Source organism: Halichoerus grypus, chromosome X (genome assembly GCF_964656455.1).
Source record: "Halichoerus grypus chromosome X, mHalGry1.hap1.1, whole genome shotgun sequence".
In the NCBI taxonomy this organism is placed as follows: Eukaryota; Metazoa; Chordata; class Mammalia; order Carnivora; family Phocidae; genus Halichoerus; species Halichoerus grypus.
The window spans coordinates 126456784-126473834 of NC_135727.1; the positions used below are offsets into that span (position 1 = coordinate 126456784).

General features: G+C 46.1%; 1 protein-coding gene across 3 annotated transcripts in view; it reads left to right on the top strand.

Annotated features, from left to right (window-relative positions):
- ANOS1 (anosmin 1) overlaps nucleotides 1–17051 on the top strand; it is a 694126-nt gene that overhangs the window by 499165 nt on the left and 177910 nt on the right. Inside the window, exon 1 of one of the 3 annotated variants that reach the window (XM_078064551.1) lies at nucleotides 5362–5670. The exons of the other annotated variants lie outside the window; for them this stretch is intronic. Within the exon in view, the coding sequence (XP_077920677.1) occupies nucleotides 5485–5670 (186 nt within the window). The 5' untranslated portion in view covers nucleotides 5362–5484. Of the gene's footprint in view, nucleotides 1–5361; nucleotides 5671–17051 lie in introns of those variants that run through there. 3 annotated transcript variants of the gene reach the window in all.

Here is a 17051-nt window from a genome sequence, read left to right on the forward strand (position 1 = left end):
TGAAGGGCTCTGTGGCTGCATTTTATTGGTGTGGCCAGCATGTGGCGCTGTTTCCCGTTAAAAGCTGCCTTTGTAAATTGTCAGAGCTCTCCAAATCTATGGTATTTACAGTGGCTCAATGTAAATTTCAATGGGCTCCAAACATCAAAGAAGGAAAACCCACTTAAGTCTTTAAACAGAATAGAATTTCAGTATTTCTGAAGAGCACCTGTAGATTTCTTTTCATGTTTAGGAATGAACAGAATAAAAGTATGATTGTTTATTAGAACTTCCTTGTTTAAAAGCTTTAAAAAGTGTGATTCTACAAAATTTTAAATATGAATTTCACTGAAAAATTCATTATTTATTTCACATGAAAACTAGGCCAGTCAGAAGAGGGAAATGAGGTTTTTAAAGTTATATTATTAAAGATTTAGTAAAAATGGTATAATTTCAATTTCTTTTAAGGTGCTTATGATTCTCAAAATATATGTTGGGGGCAAACCAGTGATATTTTGGTCATGTCAAGAACCAGAAATACACAAGTTAATTTTTGTATTTTAAATAGTTCGCTACATTTGACTATTAAGTACTTATTTTATGGCTATATGTATTGGGTTTCCAAAACCCAATGTTCTTGGCATGGTCCATCAGCTGCTATGGTCAGTAAGACGCTAAAATCAGCAGAGGCCATTAAATGTGCTAAAGCTAAAAATTTCTGGCGGTAGGTGCTGGGAGGGAAAAAGCATTCACAGTTGAATATAACGATCACCATACAGTGGATCCTTGGAACATGAAAATGCATATTGACACATTTTATTTTTTAGTAGTTCTTTTAATTTTAGTAATTATTGCAGTGACAATAAAATTTTAGTGATGACTTAATCTAGAATAGGCTCTTAGCATGCCTGCAGAACAGGTGCCAAATTTAATACTAATTGATAGATTGATGGTGACTTTGGGGGAGGAGAGGCAAAAGGGCAGGGAGACAAGCTCATGAAAAGGAGGAGTAGCTTGAAATCATGTTATTTAACCATCCTTTGTGTATTTTGCTCAGAAAATTTTAAACTTTCATTAAGCTGTTCTTTAGTGCACAAAAGAAATAGCAGTTTTCTGATGCTTCCTAGTAAAACTTAGTAAATAGCAAAGTGATTAATAAAATTTATACCTTTAAACATGTAAACGCAGCAACTCTGAATTTTTATAATCTCACCGAAGAGGAAAATGTGTCGTATGCTTAACTTATCCCCAAATAGGATATCTACAGTACACAGTGATTAAAAAAAAACAACAGATGATTGCAAATGAATGTGTGTGTCCTTTTCTACAAAGCACAGTATATTCAATGGCCCTATTGCATAAAGTTATCATTTCCATTTGTAGAAGGATGAAATTGGCTGTCAGAGACCAGGGCAGTAAGCCGTGCCAGAGAGGTTCACGCCATTCTTGCCTGAAATCATATTACAAAAGATGGAAATCTGATATGTATCCATTCAGTTGTTAACTGCATCCCATACTCCCCATTTCACTACTTTTTCCTCTTAAGAGCCCTTGGAATTCCCTGGATCATGTAATTCCAAGCTAAGCAGAAGGGATAAAGTCTGGAGGAGAAGGAAAGCGCAGTTAAAGAAGAATCTAGAAGACTCTTCTTACCAAAATTCTGAGAACTTAGCCTGCAAATGTAGTTGTGAGAATGGGTCACGGCTCTAGCAGGGAGACATTTCCTGGTTTTCTCACATTTTCTTTTCCAGAAGTCAACTGCAGTTTCCTAGACTAGGTGCATGTTATTACATCATCAAATGAAGGCAATTAAACTCATGTGAGTTCCCTCCCCTCGCTTCACTGTCCCCTATAGCTAATGACCGGGGACCTCATAAATGCCATCAAATTTAAGTATTGGTCTTCCCCAATTTTAGAGTGAGTTCTCAATTTGCTTTTTCAAGAGGGGTGTATCTAGGAAAAGATTATGCTTGTTTCCTTCATAGTTTATTCTTATCAAATGCAGCTGGGAAGCTTTTGAAAAGATAAACTGCTAGTCTGAAAAAATAAGTCTAACACTATGTTGTTAGACTGGAACGTACTGGAAAAAGTATAGCAATATGATTATTAAGAAATAGATAGCTGTGTCCAATCCATATCAACATGTATACCTAAAAAAATTACTTTAAACAACAAAAAAGCCGTAAATGCTACTGAAATCCATCTTTAGTGGGTTGTTTTCTAAACCAATTATCTGTCAAACCTGCCCCTGGTTCAATGGCTATAGGAACACCAGGTGTTGTTTAAAAGTTGAGATTCCAGTGCCCTACCCACATATGCTGAGCCAGAATCTCTGAACGTGGAATTCTGGAGTATACCTTTAGCAAGCTTCTCAGAGGGTTCTTATTCTATGGTAAAAAAAGGGGGGAAGGAAGGAAGGGAGGAAGGAAGGAAGGGAGGGAGGGAGGAAGGAAGGGAGGGAGGGAGGAAGGAAAGAAAGGAAGATACTCATATCCTAAAAAAATCATAAGGAAGAATATAGCTAACTTCTTGGATTCTTCTAGAACCTGACCAAGACGGGCCACACAGTTCGGTCTTGGTTCACATAGATAGAAATAAGGGTCAGTTAAAACTCTTTCCCACTGTCCTTGCTGGATGGGTGTTTTGTCTATTTAAAGTCAAAGTGAAGTCAATACAAGGTTCATTTCTTCTCCAGACCAATTCAGACTGTGGGGTTCAAGTTGACTTTGAGCAAAGCCTTGCTAAGCTCTTTCTTACCAATGTATCTGGACAATTTTCACCCATCCATTTATCCATCATTCCTTCTATACACTATGGTTCTCCTCCCATGTGGTGGATCTTCACAAACTTAGAGATCTTCATGAACTTAACCAGTCCTATCAAAAGTTAGCTTCTATGAGCCACAAAATAAATCAGGCACATAGAAGCAGAATAAAAAACTTAGATTTTAACTGTTATTCTGACTTTACCAAAATGTTTTCCTTTTACAAGTTACTTCAAACTAAAATTAAAATAGATAACATAAAAAAGGCAGGCATAGTCACGGAAGATGTCTGCGATAATTCTAAAACAAGAAAGCAGTATTATCGCAAGTATAATTTTAACATGTGCATAAGGTGGCCCTATATGTTTAATCCCAAGCTTTCTGTTCAACGGACTAGATGTTCTCTTTTGTGGTTTATTATAAAATGCATTTATTCATGGAAATGAATATGCTATGGAACCCATAAAAGTAGCACGCACACTGCTTTTTAAAAAAATACAGTGATCCCTTTGAACATTTAAAAGCTGTTTTTAAAAGCTCAGCATTCTTGTCCCTATGATTTCACTTTCTAGAATATAAATTTCATGATATGACACGCAAAGTTATAAATCAAAGATACCATAAGAAAATGTAGGCATGCATAATATCCTTGCTTTCACCAAGACCAGGTATTTGCTTAACTTTAGAAGTTAAATGCAGTGGAAGCCTCTGCTATAGATTTTGGAAATGTTTTTAGTAATTCCCAGTGAATTCGAAGACAATTCCTCTATTCAGATGTCACTCCTCCATTCAGTGCTTTAAGGCCGTCTACACCTACCAGCTTGGGGTCACCATGGTTAGCTTCTTTGCTCTAGTCATTATTAAGTGTTTAACAGACTTTAAAAAGATTTCCATTCACAACTCTGAGCGTCTTTTAAACTGAGCTCATGCCTAAATTTTTTATGTTTCCCGCTCAAGTGCAGTATTGTGTTGCTGAAACCTACACACAGGGCTGTCTGCGTAACTCAAGCCTCGTTCAGAATTAAAATCAAGATGGTGATAGGAGAACATTAAACCGCATGTGATCTTCCTAGGATGGAGCTCTGTACGACTGGCCAGGCCGCACACCCACGAAGCTGGTTCTTCCTGCAGGACCTTTTGAAAGAGACCACTCTGGTTTTTAAAAAATTCATGGGGAAACACACTAGGCAGTGAATTCCATTTGGCCTTGCTGACTTAACCCTGTGAAGAAATATACACAGAAGATGATGTACTTGAAAAAGAATCATAGGTATAACAGGATAACTGTAGATGGTTGTCATTATAACTTAACAGGAAGAGCTCAGAATCACAGAGTGGAAAATGTGCGGAAAAATGGGGGTGGGGAAAGGTTGGAAATTGGGGAAAGAGCCTAAGCTCTATGGGCAGAGGAATCCCACTCTGATGAATCTTTGGGCAGGTCGAGTGCATCTACACACTAGCTGTGCTTAGTTGTGTGCTTATGGAGGTACTAGGTTTTGGAACCCGTAAGTCCCATTCTGTATGAGAATGTGGGGAGGTCCGGGCACCGGCTATCAGTCAGGTGGTGTGCACCTGAGTATGCGTGTGCATATGGGTCTCTTTGACTCAACTGCGTTATGTGCATATCCCCATGCGCCAAGCGCAGCCTTCATGATCACATCCCAGCTCTCTCTAGGGCGCCCGGCCTCCCTGCTCTCACTTCCCAGTGGAACTCAGGGCAGCATGAACCTTGTAACAGGTGCTGGATTATAAATGCTGCCGTAGCTCTTTACGGGACACGGCCCTCTCTGGGGACTGAGAGCACGTGTAGCCAAAGAGCCTGGGAAAAGATTGCAAGAGACGGTGAGGCTGAATCAAGAGTCTTGGGGGCCACATTCAAGGGCAAGAGTTTGGGAAAGATTTCTGTTTTGAGGTGCTCACCTTGGGAGAGAGTAGTACTTACCAGAAAAACAGCCGAGGAAGCAAGTAGTGTGTGTCTGTTTAACAAATGGCACTTGCTATGTACTCAGATCGGTTTCCAGGTAATAATGAGGAAAGAAGGGAGGAAGAAGAAAGGAAGAAATGCGGGGGGTGGAGGGGGGAGGAAAATGTCAGTCAAATGTCCTTGCCTGGCTTCTGACTCTTATATCCGTATCAGTTGTTACTTGGGAATAAAAGGAAATTCAAATATGTGAAAGTAGGAGCGAAGCTTGGACCCGGGGTAGAACCTGGGGAGGAAGCCCACAACTTGGAGGCGCTGCGTCCTTCCGTAGGCAGGTTGGACGCCCTTGGGGGTCCCGAGGCCCTCCTTTCCAAGAGGGCACCCCCATTCCAGGCCCGGGCTCGCACACACCTGACGTTTAGCTGGATGGTGGTGGGGGGTGGGGTGGGGAGAATGCGGACTGTGGGGGAGCCTGCGTGGGAGACCGACCACCCAGAGTGGGCGCACCGGGAAGACCCGGCCGGCGCCGCCCTGCCTTTGAGCGCGGGGGCTCGCTGCCCCTTAGACCTGCCCACGGCCCTCCGCCCGGCCCCCCTGTCACTCACTTTCCTTACAGCCAATGGCGCGGCCGCCTGTCACCCTCACCCCACCCCTCGAGGCAGAGCAGGGAGGAGGTTGGCGGGGCGGGCGCGGGGCTGGAGTTGAATGATTGAACTTTGCAGCGGAGTTGCGGCGGCCGCGAGGTTCCCGGCAGTGCGGCCCCGGCGCGGAGCTGGGAGCCTCGGCCAGCGCCCGGCGCCCGCGCCCCCGACCCGCAGCCATGGTGCCCGGGGCGCCCGGCGCGGCCCTGACCCTCTGCCTCTGGCTGGCGGCCTCCGGGGGCTGCCTGGCTGCTCGGCGGCTGGACGAGTCCCTGTCGGCCGTGAGCGTCCAGCGCGCCCGCTGCTCCTCCAGGTGCCTCAGCTTGCAGATCACGCGCATCTCCGCCTTCTTCCAGCATTTCCAGGTACGGGAACCGCCGCGGCGACCGTGGCGCGGGGCGCACGCGGCGCCTGCCTCCCAGCCTCGGCGCCCAAACTTCTCGCCGGGCTCGGCCGGCAGATCCCGCTTTCCTTCGGCGTGGGTCTCACAGACGACGTGGTCGAGCCCTCCTTTCCAGCCTCCTCCTTGCCCCCGAAAGGAAAAAGAAACGTGCAGCAGCATCTTCCCCAACTTGCCTGTTCCCCGCGGAAAACGCGGGGCGCTCTCTGCGGGGAGGGAGAGCGGCTGTGCAGAAGCCGAGCGTGGCTGTGAGCATTTGTTACTCTCCCAGGACCTCCGCGCGCGGGACCTCGGGCTGGGGGCGAGTCCCGCGAACTCCCGGGCGCTCGGGGGCCCCCGCTGCCGCCAGCACTGTGAGCGAGGCCGGGAGGCGCGCCCAGCTGCGCCCGGAGACCGCGCGACTCGCCCAGCCCCGCAGGTGCCCGCGGGTCGATACTTTTGTCTCCACTGAGCGGTGCTTTCACATTCGGCGGGCCCGGAGCTCGCAGCCCACCCCTGGAGCCCCAGGGGCTCCCAGTCCGTCGTGTGTTCCAGAATGTGTGTGTTGGGGAGGCGGGGGGTGGTAGCTGTGCGCTCCCCAGTTCGGAGCCCCGGAGCTTCTAGGTCTAGTCAGTGGACAGTAAGGGGAGAGACTCACGGGGTACGGGACTTGGAGGGCCGCGTTGGGATGCTCGGAGGAGGGTCCTGGGGTCAGTGTCTTCCCCCAGCCCTCGTAGGTCCTTCCAGCTTGGGTGTGCAAGAACGTGTGTGTGAATGACTGTGAATGTTGGGCGTTCAGGGGGACGCACGCTTGTTGCCTATGGACTGCCGGGACCCTTGGTGTTGGGGGGAGCAACAGCGCTGAGGGTCCCCGCAGGTCGTGCGTGGGAACCCGGGATGCTGGGGGCGCATTTGCGCCGCTTGCGGACTCTGCGGAGGCGCGTCGGGTTGCCTTTCGCAGCCGATCCGAGTGCGCGCAGTCTGAAATCATTCACGCAGACGCCTTATTTCTCTCGAGGGCCCTCGTTCTCCCCTTGGCCTTCTCGCCTCTGTCCTTAGCGGCTCACCTGTTCCAAGACCCTAACTTCCTTCTTGCCGCAGGGCGGACTGAGGAGGCCAGAAGGAGACTCGGGACTCTTTGGCAGGTTTTTGATCTCAGGAAATAAACTGGGCGCCCCTCCCGCCTGGTCAGCGTAAAGGGAGCTTTCCAAGGGGCCCTGGGTTTTCAGCTGTGAAAGCAGGTGATTGTAATGACGGTGGAGTTTGGGACGTATCTCTGTAGCCTTAAGGGTGTTCGTCCTGGCCTGAGAGCTAATGAAAGCTGGCGCCCAAGGGCACAAGCACTCACGGTCGGGATCTTCAGAGATTGCACTAGCTCGCGAAGTTTGCGTGTGCGGGAGTGCGCCTTCTTAAGGAAGCCACCTGTCGTGGGTTTCCGAGAAGCTGGCCCACTCTGCGTCCCTCCTGATTGTTTAGGGAAAGGGAAACCCGAGTGCTCGCGTCCTGCGCTGAAATTACGCGCACATCCTGGAGGGGGCTCCTCCCCAGCCACCTGGTTTCAAATCCGCCCTGCCCTGCGCTGTCAGCCCCTCTCCTGAGAAGATGCTCCACTGTTGTTTCATCAACAGAAAACAAAGCAGAGCGACCCATTCCTGGAGAGAAAGAGTAACACTTCTTTCTTTCTTTTTCCTTCTTTCTTTTTCTTTTTTTCTCTTTTTCTTTCTTTCTCTTTTTCTTTTTCTTTCTTTCTCATTGAATTGTCAGTTGCTGTAATTTATTTGTTTAGCAGTTTAAGCGGCTAAAGAAGCAGTTTAGATCAAGCCAATTCCCGTGAAAGGCTTTTCTTGTGGTCTCCTGGCATGATTTCTCTTCGGAAGAAAAACTGCTGACAGAATACACATTGCCGCACAATCCTGATTACATTTTAATTAGCTGGGCTGGAATAAGCTGCAAATTACTGTTAGGACTTAATAACTGCTGTTTTTGCCATCAACTGCCAAGCCATTCGTGGTGGGTTAACCCTAACCTGGTAATGCCTATCTGATTTACCTAAATTGCAGGGATTATGCTTTCTTAAGATTTGAAAAGGCAGCAACACACTCTCCTTATGAACCCTCAAGCTTCCCTGTCCCTCCCCCTTGTTAAATAATTGGGAGATGACGGAGGAGTCAGGCTGATGCCGGCTCCTTATGGGGCACGTGGAATTTATTAACAGGCAGGAGAGGCGGGGCGAGCCCAAGCTTGTGCATGAGCCCCTTCTCTCAGGGTCACCCCACCCACTTGTGCAAAGAAGCCCCAGCAGAAGGCTGTTTCTTGAGCAGGTGGCCATTTTCAACTTATCTCATACAATTCTAGGCATCTTTTTCAGGATGGAAGAAGGCTTGTCTCCACCGTTGAGGCCAGCCAAGCGTGTGGACTCTTAGAGGTGACGCTGCCAGGGCTCGGCTATGGACACCCCGACCTATGCGCTCACGGTGTGGACAGAGACTCGGAGCTGCGGGGGGCAGTGCCCTGGAGTGGCAGGCCTGCAGGGGAGGCTGGAATCTAATGGTCTCTAACCCTAATTGCACATGCTTTCCAGCCGCCCAGCCCTGCAGGAGCGAGGCTGTAGGGCTGCACGTAGATGGTGCTCACCTGGTGTCTTTGCTTCGGCCATGCAGGTGGGCTTCAGCTGTCTGCCCTGCAGCCCTCAACCAGCCTGAACGCCCAAGCGATTCAGTACTGATGCATGGGGAGGGGAATGGTGACGGGGGGATTCCTGAATTATCTGGCACAGCCCCTGACATGGAGGAGTTCAGAATTTCATACTGAAAGGGAGACGGATGGCTGAACTGCATCACATCCCTACTAAATGCTGGCCGCATTCATGAAAAGAAACAGTGCAAGTTAACACCTCGCAGGATATCCATTTCCAGCTCCATGTGCCGGGCATTGGGCACGTTGCCACTTCAAGTTTGCACATACCATATGCACAACGTCCTTAAAATCCCACTAACAGAGGTGGTTGGGAAGGACATCCTTCTGTCCATGAAGTGAACAGGAGATCTGGGCTGTGGGGTCTGGAGCAGGACGTGAGCTTTGGAACGAGGCAGATCTGCTCTGCATCAGCCTTGCCACTTTGCAGATGGGTTGCTTGGGCAGATCACCTTCCTGAACTTCCAGCCTCTCGTGTGTCCCGTGGGAGATAAGTACCTGCCCAGCAAGGTGGAGATATCCTAGCACATGTTGGAGATACTGAAAGTGACGGTGGCAACGGAGCTAACACTAATGGGAAGATTAGTAAGTACCAGCCTCTGTTCTAGGTGTCCTACAAGTCCAAGTTCATTTAATCCCCACAGCAGCCATATAAGGAAAGTACCATTTGTTCCCTAACTGATAAGCAAACAGAGGTGCTGAGAAGGTAGGTTACTCACACAGCAATAGACAGTGGAGCTGGGTTCTGAATGAGGGTGGCTATCAGTTTTAGGTTGTGTTCTTCTTTTTAGGATTTTATTGGTTAATTGGTTAATTTACTTCAAGAATGACTACCTAATTTTCGGGACTCAGTGCAAAATGAAAATGTGTGGTCCAGTATTTCAAATAGCAAGAAAAGAGAGTGTTGTTAAAGGAACTAAAATATAAAACGCTTTTTCCTTCTTCTGTGGCTCTTGCGATTTGTCATGGTGTTTCAAATGTGCTATTCAGTGCTGTTCTCAGTAAAGAAAAATTTAAAAATTAAGTGATTAGTATGGATTTTATTCTTCATCTTTATATTATTCAGTGCCAGCGTTAACGGGCAAACATCAGAGCATTTAACTTGTATGCAGAATCACCGGCATTTCACAATTTCTATTTCCTGGCCTGGAGCGTGCTTTGAGATAGCTGGAGGGACAAGCGAGACTCAGGAAGGTGAGAAGAGGAAAGAGAGAGCCCCCCCCCCCCCCCCGCCAGGGTGCACACTGTGTGGTGTGCCCAGTCCCACAAGAAGATCTTGCAGGATGTTAATAGACCTTCACGGGAACCTGCCGTCTGCCAAATGCATACATGCTTGCTCACACATAACACGTGCTTGGTACCCTCTTCTGCAAGCTTCTAGACCCGTGCCTTGCACTTTGTTCTAGATGTTGTCCTCAAGAAGTTGAGCCAGGGATCTCCCGCTCCTCCTGTTCAGACGACAGCAAATGGGCAACCCCCAAGTCCACTGCAGCCCCCACTGCAACACTCCTCACTTGATGCTTTTAGAAATGACTCGTTCAAGCACGTACAGATGGTAGATAGAAGCAGAGAAAGAACCAGCTTTCAGAACTCTCAGCTCAGCCATCATACAAGTAGATACCTGCTCCAGGGATGAGTTTCATCCCTGGGAGTCTGGGGCTCTGGCTGCCCACCCACCAAACACAGGGTGGTGCTTCCCGCATGAGATGAGGACAGCCATCACTTTGTTCTGGAACACTTTGCCTCAGGCATGCATCAAACCCTCCTTGGACCCTTGTCCAGGTCCCTGCAGGGGCCGGAGTGTGACAGTCATTTTAGGGCATGGAGTGGGGAAGGAGAGGCTGGGTGAAGACTGGGGTGCCAGGGACAAGGGAGTGGGGAGCCGAGAACCTTTCCTGGGGAGGTGAAGGAGCAGTGCGAGGCAGGATCATGCGAGATCCGAGGCTCCAAGCCTCCAGAGCAAGCTCTGGTATTCCATCAGACTGCCCATGTGAAACACCAACTCAGGATACAATCATTGAGATTTCAATATGGTGACCACAGGCATTGGTCCCCCGAACATGGACCACATGCGTTGGTCGTATGTCCGTGAAGCGGCCCTGGTGTGGATTTTTGTAACTCAAGGGTGCAGAACCCTTGGGAGGGCTTAAGCCCACTTGCCATGGGGGTTCCTCATAGGGTTTTCCACAGCGTTCAAGCTTACGATGCTGAGAAATGTTCACTTGGGAATAACCTCTACCCTTGTTTTTTTCAGCTTCACTAGGATATCAAAGAAGAGGGAAAGAAGGGAATATTGTCTGAAATAAACTCTCTCCTCAGTGAATCTCATTTAACTTAAGAGTGACTCCCTCTCTTACGCTAGTTGGATATGCCAAGGCGAGACCACCATGCAGCTCACTGTCAGAGCCTTAAAGATAGTCAGTGCACCAAGTATTAGGAGACCTGGAACCTGCTCTTTCTAGGCCTCTCTTTTCTCCAAGGAGGCTCGAGAGAATAGGACTTGAGAACAAATCGTAGCCGAAGTGCAACAGAGCAGGGAGGGAGTGTGTCTGCTGCTTTGCCGGAATTCGGCACCACTCGGGATCTTCGCGTTGGAAGATAAGTAGCGGGTTGCTGGCAGCCTGGGCCCTATGGGTCTAGAATTTTGTTAGTGGTAAGAGATTCTTGCTTAATGGGACATTATTCACCCTATAAAGTACCACGGATAGGTCCGCTTAGGTAGCTGATTAGAGAGATCAGAGGCTTTCCCCAGCAGTAATGGGAAGCTGTTTGTTTTGGCAAAAGGGAAGAACTAAGCTGGTGTTTAGCTCATTCTACTTAGAGGACCAGCCTCTCGTCCAAGAAAAAGTAAATAAACAATTATCGCATCAAAAACCCTTAGCAGCCACAGATCAGCCCGAGGCTCAGAGACTTTTGGAGGCGCACTTTTGTGGTGAATTTACCCAGCCCTGGCATGTCCCATTGCCCTGCAGTGAGTTTAAGTGACACTCCAGAATGGCCAGGTGTTTAGAGAGTCCCTGGAAGAAGGGCCCTCCTCAGCTTTGGCCTTGATATTTCCTGGTCTGGCTTCCCTGGATCTCTGGCTGTGTTTCTAAGAATTTCTGAATTGAACCAAAACTAAACACTAGGCTATTCGTGGCATATTTTTGTGTTTGTAATGTAGTGTTTCTCCTTGAATGTGATTTAAAAGTCTATCTTACTGTGACTATTATAGAACATTTTAAAAACACATTAAAAAACACTTACTGACTTGTTCTTTTCTTTGGGCACCGTATCATTAAGAAATAAATACTTCTATATATGTTTTAATATTGTATATATTCAGATACATCTGTATGTATTTACATATAATACCCTGTATGCATATATGTGTGTTTGAAGGCCTAAGTTAAAAGAGTTAAAAGTTAATGTTGGTGTGTTTCCACATAAAAAAGCTTAATCATAAATTAGGAGGTTATTATTCTTTGAAATGGATTCCCCAGGTCGTACTGTATAACCTATCCTCGTATATGTCTGCGAATGGGTATAAAACTGTAGGGTTAGGGGCCGCCTGGCTGGCTCAGTGGGTGGAGCCTGCGACTCTTGATCCCAGGGTTGTGAGTTCGAGCCCTACGTTGGGGGTAGAGATTACTTAAAAAAAAACAAACAAACCTCTAAACAACAAAACTGTAGGGATGCAGAAGCTTATGAAAGGCTTAGTGGGCTCTGCTTGTATTAATTCAGGCACGGACAGGTTCCTTTGCATAACTTGGCAGTGCTTTACAGAATTTTCCTCTCACATAATCTTGAGCGTGGGGGCTTGGACAACAATCAGAAGAGCATATTGATATTATCAGAATACATTGTATATATGAAAAACAGGACTGGGAAACTTGCAGATGCCCCCATCGCAGTGCCCTTGTGCAAATTACTGCATAACTTATCCTTTGGAAGATCTGTCTGAGCTCACAGACCTTTCGGGTTCCAGCGTCGGCTGCCTCGCACATTACTGTTTCACGTACTCTGGACCCCAGAGTGTGGAAGTGTGTAGTCTATCAACATATGGCATTTATTAAGTGTGACCCAGTTTTTCCTCTTTACATTAATCAAAGACACCCCTAACTCTTTCAAGCTTCAGATCAGCAGGAGGTTGCCTGCATTACAGAGCAGACCGATAAAGACGTCTTCCTGACCTTTTAGTTACCTGTGGACCATCATCTTAGGAAAATGTGTAATTTCTTTTGGAGTCTCTGAAATATTGAAAATAGGTCACAGACACCTATTCTCAGTAGATGCTGTTGCTGACCTTCTGTCCCTCACCTCTTTAACCCCCAGGTCCTGTATCAGCTGCTGATGGCTTACAGCTGCTCGCTCTTAGAAACTAACCTTCTGCCGGTGGGCGCCATCTTGCCAGCAAAGCAGTGTCTCCTCCTCCCTTGATGAGGGCAGATCTTGCCATTGGCTCCCTGCTGGAGGCCATAGGACGCCAGTTCCCTGTGGGAATAACTCTTTGGTACAATTTGTGCTCCAGAGCATTGCATGGGACCAGGCTTCTGCAGGTCTCCAGCTGAGATCCCTTCCCTGCTTAGCTCCTTCTCCTGCTTCTCTGTTTCCACTGAGGGCTTCCCCCAATATATCACATATGCAGGAAGACCCTTTTCAGCCTCTGCTTCTAGGAAACCCAGTCTCAGACACCTATGAACCTTAAGAGATTCCTGATCTAACTCAACACGGTTGTTTTTCAGATTGGACAACTTGATGCTTTTAGAAATGACTTGTTCAAGCACATAGAGATGGTAGATAGAAGCAGAGAAAGAACCAGCTTTCAGAACTCTCAGCTCAGACTTTTTCCCACTGTCCCTTTAAAAAGAAATCCTGAGATTTTATACAAATAAAAAAAAAAACTTCTAAATGAAGAAGCACTTAGAGTCAGAACATTTTATTTGGATTTAGTTTATATCTCCCGATGATTTCAGTGAAAAAAAAAAAAGTTTCAAATTTTGAGCCCGATGTATAAGCACATCATGCTCCTTCACTGTCCATGTGAAATGTATGTACTGTTAAAGCAAGCTTGAGATAGTTGTATGGCTGGTGGACAGTCGATGGGGTGAGGGGACAGCATTAACCACGGTACCTCTGCAGGTCTGGGAAGATGAGAAAGAGGAGCAGTTAGTTCAGGTATTAACCAACTTTGGATTTATTCAGCAAGCAGCCAGGGAGCCACGTCCCCCCAGGACCTAGAATTGGCTCTACATCCTTAGAGTTCACACATTGGTTCCAAATGGTGAGAGGAGGCACTTTCCCTGGTGGCGAAGGAAGTTGGATAAAAGTAGTTATCCTTGATAGCCAATAAGTAAAAAAAGGAATATGGGAGCAGTGTTTATGGCTCATTTTAATGTACATCACAGACTGTAGATGCTCATTCTATTTCTCCCTTAAAAAAAAAAAAAGCAACACCACTGCTTTAATCCATTCCATTTATTTCAGCTAATATGGATGGGTTGCAGCGGTTTTGAAGATAGACTGTAAGATCCCTGCTCATGGGGATCTTAGAGTCTAGTAGGGGCTGAGACTTGTAAAGAGCTTTGGTCCGCACGTGACTGCAAGGATAGTTATTTGTGTGAGATCTCTGAGGAAGGAGCTTATCCCTTTAGGGAAAGCGTCCTAAAGGAGATGACACTTGAGCTGAACCGCAAACTTTGGGTTACTCCAGCCCAGAGCAACCGGCATGAGTAAATGCAGAGTCTTGCAACAGTTTGGTCTGTCTGTTGGGGACTCTGAGTGCTCCTCACGGACAGGATAGAGTATCAGTCCCTCAGCTAGCAGCCAGCGTTTGGGAACTTGGCCCTGGGAGCTGTAACAAAGCTCACGTCCCTTGCTCTGCAGATCAGGTGAAGAACATGCCCAGGCCATTACACTTGGAGGTGTGTGCACAGCTCTTCTTCCTGGTTCTTGCTGCTCTGGTTGAACCATAGGCTACACTGTGGCAGGTCTAATGCTCTTCATCTGATCTTTATGGAGCTCTTGCAGCGCCCCTAAGAAAGAGCCCCAGATGAGCGTAAGAAGGAGGCTGCCCGTTACGTCTCCTCGCCATCATGCCTACAACAGGACCCCAGTCTGAACTTGTGGGGGTGGACCCAGACTAAGAAACTCTCCTCAGTTACTGAGCCACAGGTTAGAATGTATTTGGCATTGCATTTTACAGTGTCTCGGTGTTGACAAAGTAGTTTCACATAAAATATGTTTGACCTCCTCAGCAACTCTGTGAGGTCACGAGTGTTATTTTTCTTTTACAGATAAGAAAACTGAAGGTCTGGAAGCAAGGTAACCAAGGCTTTACAGCAACAACTCAAGCACTAATTGTCATATTCCCAAATATTTATATAAAATGACCCTGCTTCTTAGGATGTTAACAGTGAGAGAAGACAGAGGGGAAATATCAACTGTAATGTAATTGAGAATCATGGTGATTTTGAGGGAGATATTCCTACATTTCTCATTGGCTTCTGAGGCACCGCTGAACCAGAGAGTAGCACGGTTGTGGATAATTGGAAGAGTAATGGCATGACAAAAAGGCCTTAAAAAATACCAGTCCATCAACACCCATCCCTTATGCATTTAACCATCCACATTTTTCTTCCAACCAATAAGAATCTGTCAAACACAATCATGTTTCAAGTATCTTAGGTTCTAGGGAACCCAGCATAAGCGAGATGTACTTCCTGCCCTCCAGAGCTTTATTTTCTGCTAGAGAGAGAGAGAGAGAGAGAGACGTTGAAGCAAATAGTTGCCCAGAGTTTTGAAGTGAAGAAAGAAACTATAAGAATCATGTATCATTTAAAATCCTCATACGTGATGGTTTAATGCGCAATCGTAATTTCATAGATGAAGAGTTGTTTTTCTCCTGTAAGTGGGTTTTGTTTCTGTCCACCACCACTTTGACTCGTCTAGCAAAATAGCAGAGTGTTACTGTGATCCTTGCAGAAATGTTTTGGAAATAGCTGGGCTCCTCGATGTCACAGTGTCTGAGTTTGCTGTCTGGGAGGAACAGCGGTCTGGGGACTTCAGCCTCGTTCTTGCTTCCTGGCTGCCGTTGCGCTTCTGTATGGTGGGGGGACATGTTTGGAGTATCTGCAAGTGGTGACTAGAGCTCGTATGTACATGACAGCTACTTTCAAGAACTCACTGTGCCTTCTCTGCTGGCTGTCTTTGTTTTTGTTTTGCTTCTGGGAGTGTGTTTATACTTTATGATTCTTTCCAGCTTCTCTGTAAGATATAAAGATTGGACAGTGAGGAGGGCTGCACATGAAAAGAACATGCTGATAAATTGGGGTTCTTTCATACACCGAGGGCTCAAATCTATCCTGAGGGGAATCTGAGAAACCATAGCCTATCAAGAGGGGGAATCTTTAAATTCACATTGTATTTACCTTTTTGTTTTAAACTGTAACATTTGTCACTTAATAAGCTTTTTACTCTCTGAGTTACTAATATCCCACCAACTTGAGAAAATACTCTATTACAGTGACCTCAAAAACACATAATTTAGTTTTTCATCTTGCCTTCTTCCTTTGAGAGGTAAGGTGGGTAAGTTGGGACTACTTAAATTGTATGATGTATGGTGATCCGAATCTTTATCTTGGGGAAGTGCATTTTCCTGCTTGGTATGCACAGGATCTCAAGTTACCTCCAGCCAAGGAAAATGCTTGTTTCCCTTAATTTAGCATCTAATCATCACTGATGGTTTTTAAAGTTTCATAATTAATCTCTGTTATGTCCAAAGAAGTGATGATTGTATGAGCCCAGAAATAAAAATACAAGTGTCCCTTTAATGAAACAAGAAACATTAATTTTGCAAAGAAATTCATCACTTTCCAAAAATGTCATTAATCCTACCAGCACGTGGGACCAGAGAAATACTGGGAATTCATTTACTTATGAACTTCAGAGATTTTTTTCCCCTTATTTTTTACACCATCTTTCAATCCACTATAATTTTATAATGCACTAATAATTCATATGTTTGAAACACATAAAATTATTTTTGGTGTTCCTTACTCCCTGTAATGCAAGTGACGTGCTTATCTAAAAACAAACCAGATGGGTTACATTTTTAGTTGGGAGGTTACTTACAGCTTTTCTGAAAGAAAGGCTGAAACAGTTGAGAAAGTCTAAATGCAAACAAGAATAAAGCTTTCAGGTTCAAGGTGGTTTTACCTGTTCACTGTGTTCCTACTGGGTTCATGCCATGTACGTGCATCCACTCTTGTTTAATTTTTCTCAACATAGTTGAGAGAGACAGCTCTTTTTTAGACTTAAATAAATGTCTCAGCTCCTGTCTTTAAATGCCTACACCACAGCAAGGAAGGGCAATCTTTTGAAATGTATACTGTGACACTCTGTGGACTGCAAAGAAAATTGACAAAGAGACGTGCAAACGCAAAATGCCAGGAGAGATTTAAAAGAGGGTACGCACCTTATATTAATATGTTGTCCTGTGCCCGGGACAGGTTTCCCAAGTGCTGTTATAAGAAACCAAATATGGCGAGGAGCTTGGCATTTCAGGGCCGTTAGCTTGCTTTCCAACTGATGAGCGGATCCCTGTAGGATGCAAATACCAAGTCCCTTTACCCTCATGAGGGAATAATAATAATAATATCCCCCGCATTTGGAAATGTAGAAATGTTTCCCAAC